This window comes from Acytostelium subglobosum, assembly GCF_000787575.1.
Source record: "Acytostelium subglobosum LB1 DNA, scaffold: scaffold2, whole genome shotgun sequence".
NCBI lineage: Eukaryota > Evosea > Eumycetozoa > Acytosteliales > Acytosteliaceae > Acytostelium > Acytostelium subglobosum.
In genome coordinates, this window is record NW_012236530.1 from 971,005 (window position 1) to 988,340 (window position 17,336).

Sequence of the window (17,336 nt, forward strand, 5' to 3'; positions counted from 1 at the left end):
ACGACATAACAAATGTAACATAATATAGTCTAGAATGTATAGAGAATTGGATAAAGAATAAGAATAGTTGCCCTCTATGTAAGACAGAGATAAAGGAACTTGTGGTGAAGGATGAGGGTGATAGAAGGATTGAGGTGTTGCCACCTCAGATGCCACATCCAAGCAAGGTAGAAGCGGATCTAGCTTGTTTAGATCATACATACTTTACAGAGGAGATTAATAAGTTGTTGATATTGGCAAGCTCCGTTGGATACAAGGTGGAGAATGCACGTGGTTTGAACTCTAGCTCAAAGGTTTATGTCAATCACACGGCCAACAATCAGGGTGACATCACCTTGATGGTCACGATCAATGAGTCACTGGGGCGACTGCAGCATGACATGGAGCAGCTCACAAGCTTCGATCCTCAACAGATGTTGTCGGAGCTCTACTCTTTAGAGACCACATTGAAGGATCTCGATCGTGTATATAATCAATATCATCTATATCAAAACCACAATGGACATAATAATAATAACAGTAACATTAATAGTAATAGTAGTAATAGTAATAATAGTAGTAACAGACATGGTCATGGTGGGCATGGTGGACATAATAGAGCAGCAGCAAGAGGAGGAAGATATGATGATGACGACTATGACGATGATTACTACTATGACGACAGTGATGATGAGGATCATGATAAGTACTACGAGTCAGTCGATGATAACAAACAAAGATATCCAAAGAGTGGCAATGGCAAGAGGAAGTAACTGTGAGTGAGTGACATCATCAACATCCATCCATCCCACTCCCCCAGGATACCGAGGACGAGGCCTGGTGATCGATCAATCATACACACACTCAATCGATTATGTCTAGTTCTTCAAGATCGATGTCATGACCCTTGGAAGGTCTAAGAATATGACATACATGACCAGTTTACCCAAAGTCCTGTTGTCCATCCATCAGTCGGTCTGGAAGACCTAACCAGGTTAAAATAATATTATTTTAATAACACTTTCACAAGTTCATCAAGTGTTGGTGTCGAGTCGATATATATTCAGAATCTGATCTGAATGAAGCTTGGTAAAGTTGAAGAAGAAGCGAACCATCACAACATCAATAACAATGATGGATGTCGGGTCTTCCGTTTGGACCTCACCCCTTCTGTGAATTTGAACCTTCCTGGGGTTGTAGGTGTGTATGTTTGATGATGATGTGAGTTGGAAGTGAAGGGGTTGAGTTGGAAGTGTGTTGGTTCTAGTTCAACAACAACATCATCATTATCATCACTTCACTCTTCACAACAACAACTATAACAACAGTAATAACAAACAACAACTTTTACAAACAACTATTGCATACATCATCATCATCATCATTAATAATAATAAATCAAGCAGAGGATTAAAGATAGAACATGGACACCACCAAGTCAAAGGATGTCATTGAAGACCTTACTCGTCAATTGGCAGTGGAGAGATCTAGAAACAAGACGTTGACTGAGGAGGTCAAGCATTTGAAGGATCAACAACTACGTATTGTAAGTGTTTGTTATGTATATTAGACTGGACTGGACTGGATTGAAGAGAACTAACAATGACAACAACAACAACAACAACTATAGCAATTAGTTACAGAGAATGAGGAAGAGTATATTACAAACAAGTTTATGAAGTACTTGAGTCAGTTGAAGAAGGAGAAGGAGGAGCTGGCACTCAAGGTCGAGCAGGAGGAGGAGTACTTAACAAATACTCTACAAAAGAAGATGCTTGCTGTAAGTGTCATTTGAATCATCGTAGATTGAGAGTTGATTGATTGATCTAACATCTGTTGTCATATATTTAGATCATGCAAGAGAAGATAGACTTGGAGAACAAGTTGGAGGCAGAGGAAGAGTTCATCGTCAACAAGTTGCAGAAGCAGATACAATCAGTGATGAAGGAGAAGAAGTATGTTTGATTGATTGACAAGATTTGAGTGATGTGAGTGATAATGAAGTCTAACCAATGGATCAACTATTAATTAGGGTACTGGAGAAGCGATTGGAAAGCGAGTTGAGTGATCACAAGTACTTGTTGAAGCTGGAGAGTGAGGTCATCGCCTTGAGGAATAAGATTAAGGAGCTAGAAGGATCAAGTAAGTAATAGACAACGATACATTGATGAACAATACTAACATCGTCAATAGCTGAACATAGCAAGGATGACATTATATCATTGAAGGCAGAGAACTTTGTACTCAGCCAAAAGATCGTCAGAGAGCAGGAGCGCATCAACAAGGTGAACACAGAGAACACAGATCTGATGACCAGACTAGAGATTGGTGATGAGCGGTATGTTGGTCATCTGTCTGATTGAAGACATTGGATAAAGGCAACAAACACAGTCACAGACTAATCATTCAATCAATCAATCAACCAACCAATCAACGACAATAGTAACTTCAACAAACAAAAGAGAAACAGGAGTGTCTCTGTACCAAACGAGGTGAAGATCACTACATCATTCATTGCAAGTCCATCACCAAAGATGAACCCGGTGCCAATATCACGTGCGAGATCATCGTCGTCAAACAGCAACACATGTCTGCTGCCAAAGGTGCTTCGCGAGGGCTGGCTAAAGACAAAGGTGGACAGTGGGCGCCTTGAGCGCAGATTCTGCGAGCTGCTGTACAATGGCGAGCTGCGAGAGTACCTGGACGACACCAAGCAGGTGCCATTGTCGACAATCAACATGGACAACGTGGTCGATATCGTGGAGATCCCAGGCACCCCATCGCCTGCATCTGTGTCCACGGCCTCCAGCAGCATGCTCGAGCTGGTCTTCTCATCGACGTCCAATGCTAGCGCATCCGAGACGGCAACGCCATCACTCGTGGCCTGCTATTCGATCGACAAGGGCGAGCTCCAGCAATGGAAGAATCTTATGATCCAGTTGATGCCCAAGCCACCAACCATCCGCTCATCGTCCGAGTCTTCATGATTTGATTGAATGCACCTGGATGCTGCCACGAGCTGCTGTCATCTTCATCATCATCATCATCAACATCACTAAGTTACATTACTACCACTATCAAGAGGCAAGAGGCACTACGCCACACAAACACAAACATGCCATCTCCATCTACATACATCCACTATCCACTGGCTGATCATATGGACTGCGATGCGCGATCCTGGCCACACCCCCTATACCATCTCTATATCCATTCATTATCCAACAATATCCATTATCCATTATCCAATATCCACGAAGAAGAATAAGAACACGAACATTTCCACGTCCACGTCCATCGACGCCATTGTCTGCGTCATCTCGCGACGTCCAAACGCATATCCACTCACTGGGCTGGTTACCAAGTTGTAAATAAACAGGAGTCACCATGATGGGCACATGTCCAGCCCGCCTCTTATACATGCTTTAGCTTTGCTTGATATCTTGGATGGATGGTCGTACATATTTACTTCTCCTTCTTCTTTACAAAGCAGTAGTAGTTGTCATGATCCAAATTGTTTGATAACGTCTCAATGCCTGGTATTGGCGCCAGTAATGATTCAAACTCGCCATCACTGAATAGATGATAATATCGATGAAACATCTGGTATGATGACCCAGACTTCTGGACCTCTGATGACTCAATGTCCTCGCTCGACGTCTTGCCATTACTAAACTTCTGTTGGAACATCCAAGGTACAATCACATCCTGTGAATCATAGTTCTTTCCTTTCTAAAGATGTTTGATTGATTGATTGATTGAGTAAGCGAGTGATCGAGTGATTGAGTGATTGAGTGATTGAGTGAGTGATTGATCAATCACATCATACCCATTTCTGTGTCATTGCCCATGCAGTCACAAGCATCACTCCGCCAGGTTTCAGTACTCTTACGATCTCCTAGAGTGATGGTTGATGAAAGGTCAGTCAGTAAGTACCTTGCCCTGTGCCCTCACTCCACACAGCACAACATAACATACTCTAAGAGCAGCGTGTCTTCGCTCAAACGTTGAGAAGTGATGTATGACAGCTATTGAAATGGCATAGTCGAATGAGTCGTCGCGGTAGGGTAGATAGAGGTTGTCTGCAACCATTGATTCTCTACCCTTGCCATCACTGATCGTTGCGAAACTACTGCATATGTCAGAGCCAATTGTATATATGTTGGCGCTGTTCACGCCGAGGTATTTGCCATTGCCGCAGCCGACATCGACTCCGACTGCACCTGCTGCCTGTTCATTTAGAAACTGCTCCACCATTGGCCATGCCTTATATCTTGTGCTGTCAAAGTGTGATGATATCACATCATATATCTTGTGTACATGTTTAGATTCCAAATGATAAGCGTCCCTATCATTCGTTGGTTCACTAAAAGGTACTCTTGCAGAGACGTCCACCGGTGTCTTTCCATCGACACTTCTTTCATTACTCGTACTAGTTGTAGTACTAGTTGTCGTACTAGTTGTACTACTGCTACTCATTGTTTGTTTGTCGATTGAAGAATGAAAGAATGAAGTAGAGAAAACTTGAGAAGAAGTGAAGGGAGGGTCAATCAACATCAAATTCATCCTCAACTTACACGACATCACATCACAACAACAATGACAATGTTAAACAACTTATTGTTGGCATCGATTGTTAGATTGTTGTGGACTTCATCATCATCGGATGATGTGGATCATAAGAGATGGGCAAGAAGATCACTCCCATTGGTCAGTTGGTCATTCCATTCATTGTTCAGATCATTGAACTCACATCTCATAATCAATGTTGGTGCACAATCTACATGTGATCATGATGATCATCTGAATATTAGACCATACGACTATGTTGATGTTGATATGATTGATTCATTATTCGATGTAACACTTCATCTCCTCGACAACAAGTACTCATTATATCATTCACAACATATTCAATCAATCATTCTTCAAGGTGTCGATGATACAAAGAAAGAATATACAGAGGATGGCGATGTGATTCTTGACTTCAGACCAACAACCAAACCGTTATATCCATCCCACCCTCTCGAACAAAAGCAGACCGACATCAAGATGATGCTTCAATCACTCACTTCTCGCCCAAACAGCTCTGTGACGGTTGGCATCAAGAAATTGTTTGCTGGACAGGTGACCAAACTCATTGATCACTTTGCATTGGATCCATTATCAATCGATTCACTCGTCATCAATCATCTCTATCCAAATCCATTCCAATGTATGATTGAGCGACTTCCACAAGGCAATCAACTCAAGACACTTGACCTCCGAGTGATGAATCCAACCCACTGCTGCCATAGAGACTACCTCAAGTTTGAAGATGGTGACTGGATGGAGACAATGAGTAGAGAGCTGTTTGGTCGCAGCACCAACATCACATCACTGGCCATCTATGATGAGTGTGGAGGCGGTGACTCTGCCTACGCCATGTATGTCATTGGCAAAGCGCACAAGTTCTTTGGTCACCTGGATCAACTTAATAGTCTGGAATCACTCTCATTTGACTTGTCACCGACGTGTGATCATGACTATGTCGACCAGCTTCATGAGGATAAGGGTCAGGTGTTTCTTGAGTCCCTCACAAAGTTCATGCAACAACATCCGACACTGCACACGTTCAACTTTGCCAGATGTTTGCCAAAACCAAGAGGTCATCGCATATATCGGTCACGAGGAGGCAATCATCGTGAACCTACCCCAGAGTATCTACCGATTCTGGAGTACTTGTTCACGGACGCCACGTGTCCTGTGAGGAACATGTCACTGGAGATCTCTTCAGAATATACTGTGCTTCCCATGCTTAGTCGGACGATTGACTCAATCATTTTGAACAGAAGTGACTCTTATTACAGTATGGGAATGTCGTGGGAGGACGACATCTCAATGGTTATCAATCTCAAGACAATGGTTACGAATACTCTGGACCTCTCACATTTTGATATGTTTCAAATGTCAAACAATGATAGTAAGTCTCCAAAGATCATAAGGAAAACAATCAACAATGAGTTTCGATTTGGATTGTTCATTGGCGAAGTCTACAAACCTCCAAATATATGTTCCGCTTATGTTAACAATCCCGATGGTGGAATTATCTGGATCGATAAACAATGAGTATTTAATAAATCAATCAATCAATCAATCTCTAATTATTTTAAAGTGAGTAACCAGATTCGATTGTGGCAGCGATCCCGCCAGCGGGTGATCAAAGTGATCTCCAAACCTGAGCACGCGAAGCTACTTTGGCAACACATCAGCGTGGAATGCATTAGAAGATCATAAAGATAACAAAGGTCATCTTGGAGAGAGGATGATGTTTGGATTGTACAATCGCTCCCTAACTATCTGAACAAGTTTTTCTTTGCAATCTTGGACATCCTCTGGATCGGAGAGAATATCAATGAGATCTGTCAAGTCAGCAACATCGGAATGTAGGGGATTGTCACTGTTTTGTCTTGATGTCTTCCCCTGTTTTTTCTTGTACGTGGATCCTAAGGACTTCTTAGATGAGGCTGTCTTCGATGTTGAGGTTGTCCTCTTTTTTTCTTTCGTTGTTGGTTTGTCATCCTGATCATCGTCATCGTCATCGTCCTTGGGAGGACTTGCGTTTCCGAGTGATTGGCTTGTGGATATTTGTGACCCTCAAGAACTGATTCCTCGCTCCATTGACCACCTGGAAGTTCAGTATTGATCTGGTTGATTGTTGCGGCTCCTTCCATGTAGACAACTATTCGTTTCAAGTACTGTCTTTGTTTCTTCAAGGCGTCTGTGTTTCGATCAATTGCTGCTGCCATTGACTCGATGTTACGATCAATAGATGCCATTGTCTTGTTCAAATTCTCTAAAACATCTGTGCGTTGTAGAAAGGTAGAGCCGTCTTGAGTTTGAATGTTTGTATTGAAATAAGTTGAGTTGGACGATCTGGATGTCACTTTTTGAAAACTCATAAATAAATAAATATCCTTCAGTCCAACCCTTCCTCAACAACTATCATGGGTTATGCCTTGAGACACCTCACAGGCCACTATTTTTTATTATTTCATCGGTGTCTATATAACTCGTTCGTTCATCCTCACACTCATTAGCCTTGGAAACGAAACATAGAATGTATGAAGGGTTGGTAACTAAAGGGATAGGGATGGGTGGGAGATAGTTGTCTTCGTTGTGTTGTCCTTCGGATATTTATCAACAACACTTCCTACGTCGTATTGTTTCACAAATAAATAAAATCCAATTAAACAATTTATCTCTAACAGATATAACATGACATTATTTAAAGAGTACTCACCACATAATCAATCACCAATTATTTTAACGTGAGTATCCGGATTCGATGAGATGGCGCCAACACCTTGGTCGATCTGATGAGTGCTGCAGTGGCATCAATCTTTCTAACTTGGTACATGGTCAAGGTCTCCTTGCCATAGAGTCGAATTATAAAGGTCTCCACATTTGGCTTGGCAACGAATAGACTCTTGATAAATGTTCCAGCCAAACAATCATCATTCATCACTGTCTTATACGTGGAGGATACTGCCACATTCAATGATCTGAGTTTGTTTGTTGATGGAAGTTGCAGTTGATCCACATCAACAGCATAATGTATCTTTACATTCCCGATTGATTGATTGACACTGTCTGTGGTGATGCTCTCCATTTGCATTTGGAAACTGGCTGCATTGAAATCATCATAGGATGGAAGTACAATAGACAACAGATTGGCGGGATATTGAATTGATTGACAGTGCGAGAAGCTATAGCCTAGATCAAGATGTTGGATTGATGGTGGAAGTACATCATTGCCATCGATTGGTGTGTCGAACGAACGTCCAAGAGCGAGATGGGTAAGTGATGGTGGCAGCGATCCCGCCAGCGGTTTGTCAAAGTGATCACCAAACCTGAGCACGCGAAGCGACTTTGGCAGCACATCAGTGTGCAATAGTCGATCAAAATGATAACCAAAGGTCAACTTGTGAAGGGTAACGGGCAACGCGTTGAGATGTATGTTTGAGTTGAAGTAATAGCCAAATGTAAGTGAGGTCAAGGCCTTTGGCAAAGACCCTGCCACTATATCCTGATCGAATGAGTATCCCATTGTAAGTTTGACAATATGCAGGCACAGATGTAGTGATCGAGGCACGTGTGTCGTGGATAGGACGAGCTTGGTGAGTGATGTTGGTAGTGCGCCAGGTTCAAGATGGTGGTCCACAGAGTACAACACAAGCGACCGCATTGATGAGGGCAGCACACCTGGCCCCAGTGTAGAGTTGGCGTAGGTCATCATTGTGAGTGATTGTGGTAGCGATCCAATGGTGATGGGCTGTTTGAAATTACATGATCCATTAAAGAGTAGTGTTGTGAGTGATGGGAGAGCGCTAATGGAGTCGATCGACTGATTGAAGCTTAGACCAAACTTGAGCTCCAAGAGCGATGGTGGTAGCGTGTCTCGGAAGATGGGTCTGCTGAACGATGATCCAAAGTTGAGCTTGGTAAGTGAATGAAGTGTTGCCACTTGGTCAATCATTTGATTGAACCAATCGCCAAAGATTAGAGTTGTGATACCAGCTGGCAACACTGAAGGTGGAAGTGTTTGATTGAATGATCGTCCAAAGATCAGAGTTATGAGGGAGGCAGGAAGTGTGCCTGGGAGGAGCGGACGATCGAATAGCTTGCCAAATGTAATCGATGTGATTGATTGTGGCAATGAGCCAGCCTTGATCTTCTTGTTGAATCCATCACCAAATGTGAGTGATCTCAATGATGTTGGCAGCCAACCTCTGTAGCTGCTGCTGCTGGTGGTGGTACCATCTGACCTTCGACCCTTCGACCTGAGAACACGCTTGATAATCGACTGATTCATCTTTTGATTGAAGCTGTTGCCCAATGTCAATGAGGTGATGGTCTGAGGCAGTGCGCCAGGCATGGGTATCGTGTTGAACATATCACCAAAGACAACCCTTTCAACAACACCATCAGGTATGTCACCAGTCTTTAGTTGATCATTGAAAGTGTCACCAAATGTCAAAGACTTGCTCAAAGGCAACAACTGTTGTGATGATGATGTTGATGATGATGAGGATGATGTTGATCGTCTGGTTGAGTTCACATTATGCCAGAGACTATGTAGTGATTGTATCCTTGGACTTAGAAGTTTATACAATGTCTTGCAAGTCAGACACAACATCAACGAGTCAAGAACTTCCTTGTCATCGTTATTGACAGTATACAACACATCCAATATCAGTCTAATGATATTATGTGGTAGATGTTCCATCTTATTCTTATCTGTTTGTTGTGTTTCAAGATTGATTCATCCATCCATCAATCACATAAAAACGTGATGTTCATTCATTCCACAGACCAATCACTTAACCATTCAATCAACTAACCATCAAATAACATAACAAACATCACAATACTAATCAATGTACAAATTGATTGTTCGTAATGTCAATCTGACAACTGGATGTTCATAGTTTGAATACTTGGAAATGATGATTATACTTGTACAAGTATCAAAGATCATAAAGCATCAGATATTGAGTGATAATTATTACACATTCAGACCAACAAAGGGGGGTACTTTCCTTTCTTGATGTTATGGGCACATCGTCATTAACTTAAATGATGAACATACGACTTCCAAGAAATTCAACATATATGTTGCTTAGGCTAACATCACTATTCGTCTTTTTATTAATAACCAATCTTGGGTGGGTCTGTCTTTGATCACAAAACAACAACACAAATATCACAACGTCGTTTCGTTTTTTATTTGATCATTCATTACTGATTACCTCACATAAATACATAATAATAATAAATGGACGCCACTACTTCAACTCCAGCAACACCAACTATTTCATTCAGAACAATCCCTGATGCAACATTGTACGCTATCAATCATAAGGGACCATATTATGGAATTGGCAAGTGTTTCCAACAAGTTGCTCAAATAGCTGCCACACAGGGTGTGATCAGCAAGGGTGTGTTGGCCGGTCTGTTCTACGACAACCCCGCCACTACACCAGAGTCCGAGTTGAGATCAAAGGCATGCTTCTACCCATCTGCTGCTGACCTATCTGTCAAGATTGAGGATCCAGCCATAAGCACCGTCACTCTACGCGGTGGCGAGTACGCCGTATTCCTACACAAGGGACCATATGAGACATTGCCCGCTGGATGGATGTACGTCTTCAAGACATGGAGACCAGCCTCTGGTCGCGAGGTCATTGTCGACGATGACCATCCCACCATGGAGATCTATCTCAATGATTATACCAAGGTTGCCAGTGAGGACCTTCTCACAGAGTTACTTGTTGCTCTCCAATAAACATGCACCCTTTTGTCCAAAAATAATGTAATGGCCCAACACTAAACTTGTCGCTTCTAAGTTTGGTCATGATCATTGGGGTTGTGTTGGCCTCCAAAATATCAGCCCATCACCAAATTGCCTTTTCTGGACATCCTCGCGCACTCCAGAGAATCATCAATGCGGAGGTAGATAGACAAGTGAAGGTAGTAGTCGGACTATCTTTCCTTTCCCTCATTACGATCAATCAACACATCAACACACTACGAGACACCGTCAATCAATCATAAATTTACTCTTTCAAACATGTCCAGAACAACTCCATTTATATCAATTATCCTGGTTTTCATTTGCTTTTGCCAATCAGTAAGTTTCACGTGATCATCTCTCGGATCACATATATAAGGGCTCAGAGACTGACCATCCATCTATTCAATTTATTCGATCCACCAAGGTGCCTACTGCGACATCAGCTCCAAATGTGTTGAATGTATTTGCTGGCGACACCAACCAGTATGCCAGAGTGAACCTGACCTCTGGTGCATTGATGGCCAATCAGTCACCCAATCAACTTAATTGCCAACCCACCCTGTTGGGAATCGTTGGCTACCAAGGCAAAGATGGTGTTCTGGTCAATGGCTTCTCTGGTTGCAATTGGAATGCGCAAGTGTATCTCTACAACGTCACCACCAACAATTACACACCGTTGTACGCGGCTGGCTCATTCCAGATTGACACAATGGGTGGCAATGACATCAACTATCAAATGTTCAACCATAGCATCTTCTACATGAGTTTCTCCCTCATATACAACAAATACAATCTGGCTGTATACTCGCTCACCTCCTCAGGACAGTAAGTACAATCACTCATTAACCTGTGATGGATGCGATCACTGACTGACTGATTGGCTGATTGAAACTCACAGGAATGTGTACTACCTCATTGAGATGAGTAATGAGATAAACACATTCAATGGATACTTGGATGAGAGCACAAGCATCTACTACATGGCCTACCTCTACCAAAACAACTCGATTGCAATTTATCAGATGAAAGTTTCTGGCAATTTTGTTGTTGAGAAAGAAGAAGAAGAAGAAGTCGAGCAGGAACCAGTCTACTTTGACATCCCAGAGATGAGTCTGGAGCATTGCGTCAATAACTCTGCCAGCGGTGAGCAGCTGGTCACTGCCTACACCTACCTCGCCTTCCAAGTGTACCAGGGCAAATTGTTTGTGGGCACCGGATGTCGAAACCCTGGCTCACCTCTCTACTTTGCCCAACTGGACATGGACACTGGCAATCACAAGGAGATTCTCTCCATCCCCCACGTCACCATTCCAGGCTTTGAGGAAGCCTTTGTATTTGATCCTGTCACTGGCTATGTCGCAGGATTCGTCCATGTCAGCAACAGCACTCTTCAAGTGAACATGATCAACCTCAACACATTGGATGTCACCCAGAGTACCATTCCCAACTACTTCCCCAACTACACCTCTGTCATGTCAATTCAAGCAATCTAATAAACTTATCGAGACAAATCCATCAGTATGGTTTCGCTGGATGCTGTCATTGTCATCAATCATACTTGCAATTAATCAATCAATCTTATTTGTTTTATCAAGTAAGATACGATAATGGCTGGACACCACAAGTGTTCAGGTGCAAACGAAGGGTCACAAAGTGAATCCACGAGGTAGCCCAGGGCTTCGGTCACTCATACATCACCATTGTATTATTGGGCTGAAGCACCAAAGCTGATCTCCCAGTTAGTTCCCATCAATCAACCATTGATTCGCTCGACTTACACCCATCACAAACCTGGCAACACACAATCACTCACACACAGCTCGCAGATATTTTTTTCGAGAGAACTACATCGCTTTTTCTAGTACTCGTTTTTGATCACCTTTTCAAAACTAAACTAAACTAAAAAATGAATCTGATTTTGACATGAAATACTCGAGTTTTGATATAACTGACGAGCCAAACGTCCATCTTACGGCAGCGTGTCAACTCTGCCGAGTGAGGAGAGTGCGTTTGGTGAGGTATGTATGAAGAAGAGGGTCGAGCTTAGAGAATTGTTAACAAGAGTTGTGTGCTAGTGTGCTCTCGAGAAGATCGAGGTACATCCATCATTTCGCAATAGATTCATTCATTCATTCATTCACTCACCTTACTTATACATACATTCACAACCAAGTAGTAGTACTTGTTCACAAACATTTGGATTGGATAACACAATATCCAAAACCAAGGTTGTCGCCACTCATTCAACCATTCAACCAACCAACCAACCAACAATACTTTCAATAATATAACATTACCCTTGTTGTACAACTACTATTTGAGGGCACAATCAATCAATCAATCAAATATATAAATAATGACATTGGAGGAACCAACAACAAATCCATTCATCTCGATTCAGGATTATGGAGCTGATGATGGAGCGGCAACTGCACCGCTGATTATAAAACGCGAGAGAGAGACAAAGTTGATAAAGTTGCAGAGAATGCTTGGACTGCGCGCAAAGAAGAAGAAGGAGAGAGACCCCAACCAGGAGAAGATATTCAATGAGCGCTTCAGAGAACTGTCCTGTCTGCAGCCGGACGCGATGCTGGCCCGCACTGGCACACATGCCGGCGGTCTCACCGTCGAGGAGGCCGAGCGTCGACTCAAGGAGCATGGCCGCAATGTCATCACCACGGTCAAGCCCACGCCATGGTACAAGCTGTTGTTCACTGCCCTCACGCATCCATTCAACATTGTGCTCACCATCATTGCCGTCGTGTCCATCTCGACCAAGGACTACGCCACCTTCACCGTCGTCATGACGATGGTGTTGCTGTCGGCCGGTCTGCGTTTCTACGAGGAGCAAAAGTCCAGCAAAGCCTTCACCCATCTCAAGTCTCTGATCAAGACCACGGTGACCGTGCGTCGTCGTCGCAGCTCCAGTGACACTGAGGGCGAGGACATCCCCATTGACATGGAGGAGGTTGTTAGCGGCGACCTCATCCCACTAAAGGCCGGTGATGTCTTCCCCGGAGACGTGCGCATCCTTCAGTCCAACAGCATGTTTGTGTCGCAGTCCTCACTCACAGGCGAGTTCCTGCCAGTGGAGAAGTCGGCCCAGCACTCAGTCGTCCAGACATCGATCTTTGACACCCCCAACGTCTGTCTGATGTCCACCAACATCGTGTCAGGCAGTGGCGTTGGCCTGGTCTTTGAGACTGGCTGTAACACCTACATCTCGTCCATCTCTGAGATCCTCACCAGCACCAAGACCACCAATGCCTTTGACGTTGGTGTCAAGAAGGTGGCCTACCTGCTCATGGGCTTTGGCGTTGTGATGGTGCCCATCGTCATCGTTATCAACGGCCTTACCACACGCGACTGGTTCGACTCTGTCATGTTTGGCCTTTCCGTAGCCATTGGTCTCACCCCAGAGATGTTGCCCATGATCCTCAATGCCAACTTGGCAAAAGGTGCCGCCGACATGTCCAAGAAGAAGACCATCGTCAAGCAACTCCATTCAATCCAAAACATGGGTGCCATGTATGTAGATGATGTACACCTTGGTGGGATCATTCCAGACAATCACCTGTTCACACACTAACAATCAATCAATCAACTTCCATCAAACTCCAGGGATGTACTGTGTTCAGATAAGACTGGCACATTGACAGAGGATGATGTACGCCTGCATTCATACATTGGAGCAGACAGGGAGCAGTATGACAATGTGCTCAAGTATTCATACTTGAACTCACACTTCCAGAAGGGTCTAAAGAACGTCCTGGACGAGTCCATCATCGAAACCTTCCATAATAAGCAGGGCGATTCCACACCATCTGGTGACGTCGACTATAGAATGATCGATGAGTTCCCATTTGACTTTACTCGTCGTAGAGTATCCGTCATCTTGGAGAAGCAGAATGGTGCAGAGGGCGAGAGACTGTTGGTTTGCAAGGGTGCTGTCGAGGAGGTGTTGTCCTGCTGCACCAGCGTTGCCAACGCCGCCGACAAGTGTGTCGACGAGCTCACTGAAGACTACAAGGAGCGTCTGTTGCAGATCTCCCACGACCTCAACGTTGATGGACTCAGAGTGCTGTCAGTGGCCACCAAGCGCGCCGACATTGAAGGACCCGACCATGTATACGACGTGAGAACTGACGAGAGAGGCCTGACCTTCCACGGATTCCTCGCCTTCATCGACCCACCCAAGGCTGACTGCGCTGACGCCATCCAGCTGCTGAGAAAGAACAACGTCCAAGTCAAGGTACTCACAGGTGACAACCTGGCCGTGGCCAAGAAGATCTGTCGCGATGTCGGTATCGATGTGACCAAGGTCATCTCTGGCCCCGAGTTGGAGGACGCCTCGCCAGAGGAGTTTGAACTGATCGTCGAGGAGTGCACACTCTTTGCCAAGCTTACACCCATCCAAAAGTACAACGTCGTGCGCGCCCTCAAGCGCCACAAGCACACCGTCGGTTTCCTGGGTGATGGCATCAATGATGCGCTTGCCCTGCGTGAGGCTGACATTGGTATCAGTGTCGACACTGCCACCAACATTGCCAAGGACGCTTCAGACATCATCCTGCTCGAGAAGTCATTGAATGTCATCAACATGGCCATCACGACCGGCCGTACCACCCATGCCAACACCATCAAGTACATCAAGATGGCCGCCTCATCCAACTTTGGAAACGTGTTCTCTTTGCTTATCGCCTCTGCCTGGTTGCCATTCATCCCCATGCAGCCACTGCAGCTGCTCACTCAGAACCTGTTGTACGACTTCTCACAGATTGCCATCCCCTGGGACAACGTCGACGAGGAGTTCCTCGAGATCCCGCATCCATGGAGTGTGTCCAGTTTGTTCAAGTTTATGGTGTTCCTCGGCCCCATCTCATCGATCTTTGACGTGACGACCTTCTCATACATGTGGTGGTACCTGGGCTGGGACAATGCCAGCTTCGAGCAGCACTTCCAGACCGGCTGGTACGTCGAGGGCCTGATCACACAGGTGTTCATCGTGCACATGATCCGTACACAGAAGATCCCCTTCATCCAGCGTTGGGGCTCGTGGCAGTTGGTGCTCAACACGGCATGGGTGGCCATTGTCGGTGTTGCAATCCCCTACACGCCACTGGGCAAGCTCTTGCACATGGAAGCTCTTCCCCTTATGTACTACCCAGGTCTGGCCGTATCCTTCTTTGGTTACTTCATCCTGACCCAGATCATCAAGCATATTTACATCAAGTTGTTCAAGGAATGGTTGTAAACAATCGATCGACTAATCAACACCAATCATTCCGTTGCACCTCGAACAGAAGGAGTTGCTACACCAAGCAAGGCAGTTTGAGTTTGGGAGGATCATGTAGGCGCAACATTGACAACAACAACATTGCTGTCAATCATATCGATTAGCCAACTACCTGTACTGTTTTTGGAATGGCTGCATGGCCAGTCCATTATCATTCAATCCCCTCCTTCCCATTACAGCCAGGTGTGTCCAATACTCACTCCTACTCCTTATTTAATAAACCCTCCCTCCAATACTACTACTACTACAACAACAATGGCCAACTACTATGATTGATAGATTACACTACATTGATGTTTACTCTACATTACAACAGGTTTGTTTGATGATGAGATGAAAGCATGGTACTGATGATGATGATGGTTGATGGGTGGATGAGGAAGAGGAGAGTTGTTTAGATGAGTGCCATGATGTCAAAGAGCTGGAGCATGTTGAGGTGGACCATTCCAGTTCTCATTGGGTCGTTCCACTCAAAGAGGGAACGGCACAGGGCAACAGAGGCACAGAGGTTGATGTAATGCGTGAAGAGGATTGGCATTCCAGTTGGGGAGTACTTCAAGAAGAACAAGTTAATGGTGTTGTATGGCAGGTTGAAGCCTGCGGTGATGAGAGCAGAGTGGATCTCACGGAGGTCGATCGTGCCAGAGAAGTTCTAAAAGTGAATGAGTAATGTAAGTACTCGGACGATGATGAAGGGATTGATGGATAACATACCCTGTCATTGGCAACGAAACATCTGTACATGGTGTTGACAAAGGCGTGCAGAGCGGCATACTCGTAGAAGTCAATGTGACCGTTTCTGTTTGAATCGAAACATTTGATCAACTTGGTGGCAGTGTCCAAACCCAATGGAGTACCTCCAATGATCAAGGCCTGCAACTCATAAGCAGAGATAGTACCAGATCTATCTCTGTCCATCGACATGAACCAAGCGTGCATCTCCATCAACTGAGCCTGCTGCAACTGAGAGAACAAAGAGTAGTACTAAGAGATGTTGAGGTTTAGTATGATGAACATTGTTGAAGTAGGTAGGTAGTAAGTGTGAGGTACATACCCAGAAACCTTGGAAGGCAACGGGTGGTTGGAAGACCATTGGTGAGCCAACGGCGATCACTCCTGGGGTGGTGTACATCATAGCCATCTTATGTAATGTTGTTGTATTATGTTATAAATATAATATAAAATATGTTGTGTATATGTTTGTTCTAACTTGAGATGAAGTTGAAAGGTAGACAGGTCAACCAAACTTTATATTAATGCTATGACCAAAGTGTTTGACACTACTGTGATGTTGATTAAATTGTTAATAAATATAAATATCGTCAAATTAACAAATCACATCACATAACATAACCTCGTGTCAGTTCATATCAGTTCAAGGGCATCCATCCACAGAGGCTACATCATCAAACACACCCCTGGTTTATTCACACAAGTTGGTGGCTGTCAAACACACTTTTGGGATCAAATGTTGAGACTCATCAGTTTTCATTGAATGAACCAAATGTATGTAAAAGTTGAATTCTAAACAAACTAAAGGTTTTATTTAGAGAGATAAAAGATATTATTAATCTTTGTTCTGTTTGTGAGTGTACATATTACTTAATTAATTAATTACTTGTTGTCGACTTGATTAACAAAGATAAGGACAGTCTTCTATCCCATCAATCAAGAACTCAGAATGATAAGTTTTGTTTGGTGGTTGGATTGTTGATTGAAATAAAT

At 44.0% G+C, this 17,336-nt stretch overlaps 9 protein-coding genes across 9 annotated transcripts; 6 read left to right on the forward strand and 3 right to left on the reverse strand.

The window, feature by feature from the left end:
- Window positions 1–23: 23 nt before the first annotated feature.
- Window positions 24–746, forward strand: SAMD00019534_011600 (hypothetical protein; the record flags this gene model as incomplete). Its single annotated transcript, XM_012903127.1, has 1 exon — window positions 24–746. A coding segment is annotated over one exon (723 nt), but the record flags the coding sequence as incomplete, so codon positions are not given.
- Window positions 747–1,402: 656 nt separating this feature from the next.
- Window positions 1,403–2,966, forward strand: SAMD00019534_011610 (hypothetical protein; the record flags this gene model as incomplete). The annotated part of the gene is made up of 6 exons (XM_012903128.1): window positions 1,403–1,525; window positions 1,610–1,759; window positions 1,831–1,934; window positions 2,012–2,121; window positions 2,173–2,317; window positions 2,423–2,966. The coding sequence occupies 6 exons, from the start codon at window positions 1,403–1,405 to the stop codon at window positions 2,964–2,966; spliced, it is 1,176 nt and encodes a 391-aa protein (XP_012758582.1).
- A 478-nt stretch (window positions 2,967–3,444) lies between these two features.
- Window positions 3,445–4,458, reverse strand: SAMD00019534_011620 (hypothetical protein; the record flags this gene model as incomplete). The annotated part of the gene is made up of 3 exons (XM_012903129.1): window positions 3,445–3,711; window positions 3,809–3,877; window positions 3,958–4,458. The coding sequence occupies 3 exons, from the start codon at window positions 4,456–4,458 to the stop codon at window positions 3,445–3,447; spliced, it is 837 nt and encodes a 278-aa protein (XP_012758583.1).
- Window positions 4,459–5,196: 738 nt separating this feature from the next.
- SAMD00019534_011630 (hypothetical protein) lies at window positions 5,197–6,087 on the forward strand (the record flags this gene model as incomplete). The annotated part of the gene is made up of 1 exon (XM_012903130.1): window positions 5,197–6,087. The coding sequence occupies one exon, from the start codon at window positions 5,197–5,199 to the stop codon at window positions 6,085–6,087; it is 891 nt and encodes a 296-aa protein (XP_012758584.1).
- Window positions 6,088–7,279: 1,192 nt separating this feature from the next.
- On the reverse strand, window positions 7,280–9,247 carry SAMD00019534_011640 (hypothetical protein; the record flags this gene model as incomplete). Its single annotated transcript, XM_012903131.1, has 1 exon — window positions 7,280–9,247. One exon carries the CDS (start codon window positions 9,245–9,247, stop codon window positions 7,280–7,282), a length of 1,968 nt encoding a protein of 655 aa, XP_012758585.1.
- A 549-nt stretch (window positions 9,248–9,796) lies between these two features.
- SAMD00019534_011650 (hypothetical protein) lies at window positions 9,797–10,306 on the forward strand (the record flags this gene model as incomplete). The annotated part of the gene is made up of 1 exon (XM_012903132.1): window positions 9,797–10,306. The coding sequence occupies one exon, from the start codon at window positions 9,797–9,799 to the stop codon at window positions 10,304–10,306; it is 510 nt and encodes a 169-aa protein (XP_012758586.1).
- Window positions 10,307–10,591: 285 nt separating this feature from the next.
- Window positions 10,592–11,808, forward strand: SAMD00019534_011660 (hypothetical protein; the record flags this gene model as incomplete). The annotated part of the gene is made up of 3 exons (XM_012903133.1): window positions 10,592–10,651; window positions 10,740–11,140; window positions 11,214–11,808. 3 exons carry the CDS (start codon window positions 10,592–10,594, stop codon window positions 11,806–11,808), a joined length of 1,056 nt encoding a protein of 351 aa, XP_012758587.1.
- An 860-nt stretch (window positions 11,809–12,668) lies between these two features.
- On the forward strand, window positions 12,669–15,569 carry SAMD00019534_011670 (hypothetical protein; the record flags this gene model as incomplete). Its single annotated transcript, XM_012903134.1, has 2 exons — window positions 12,669–13,843; window positions 13,937–15,569. Coding segments are annotated over 2 exons (2,808 nt in total), but the record flags the coding sequence as incomplete, so codon positions are not given.
- A 439-nt stretch (window positions 15,570–16,008) lies between these two features.
- SAMD00019534_011680 (hypothetical protein) lies at window positions 16,009–16,752 on the reverse strand (the record flags this gene model as incomplete). The annotated part of the gene is made up of 3 exons (XM_012903135.1): window positions 16,009–16,263; window positions 16,326–16,595; window positions 16,666–16,752. Coding segments are annotated over 3 exons (612 nt in total), but the record flags the coding sequence as incomplete, so codon positions are not given.
- Between the last annotated feature and the right edge of the window lie 584 nt (window positions 16,753–17,336).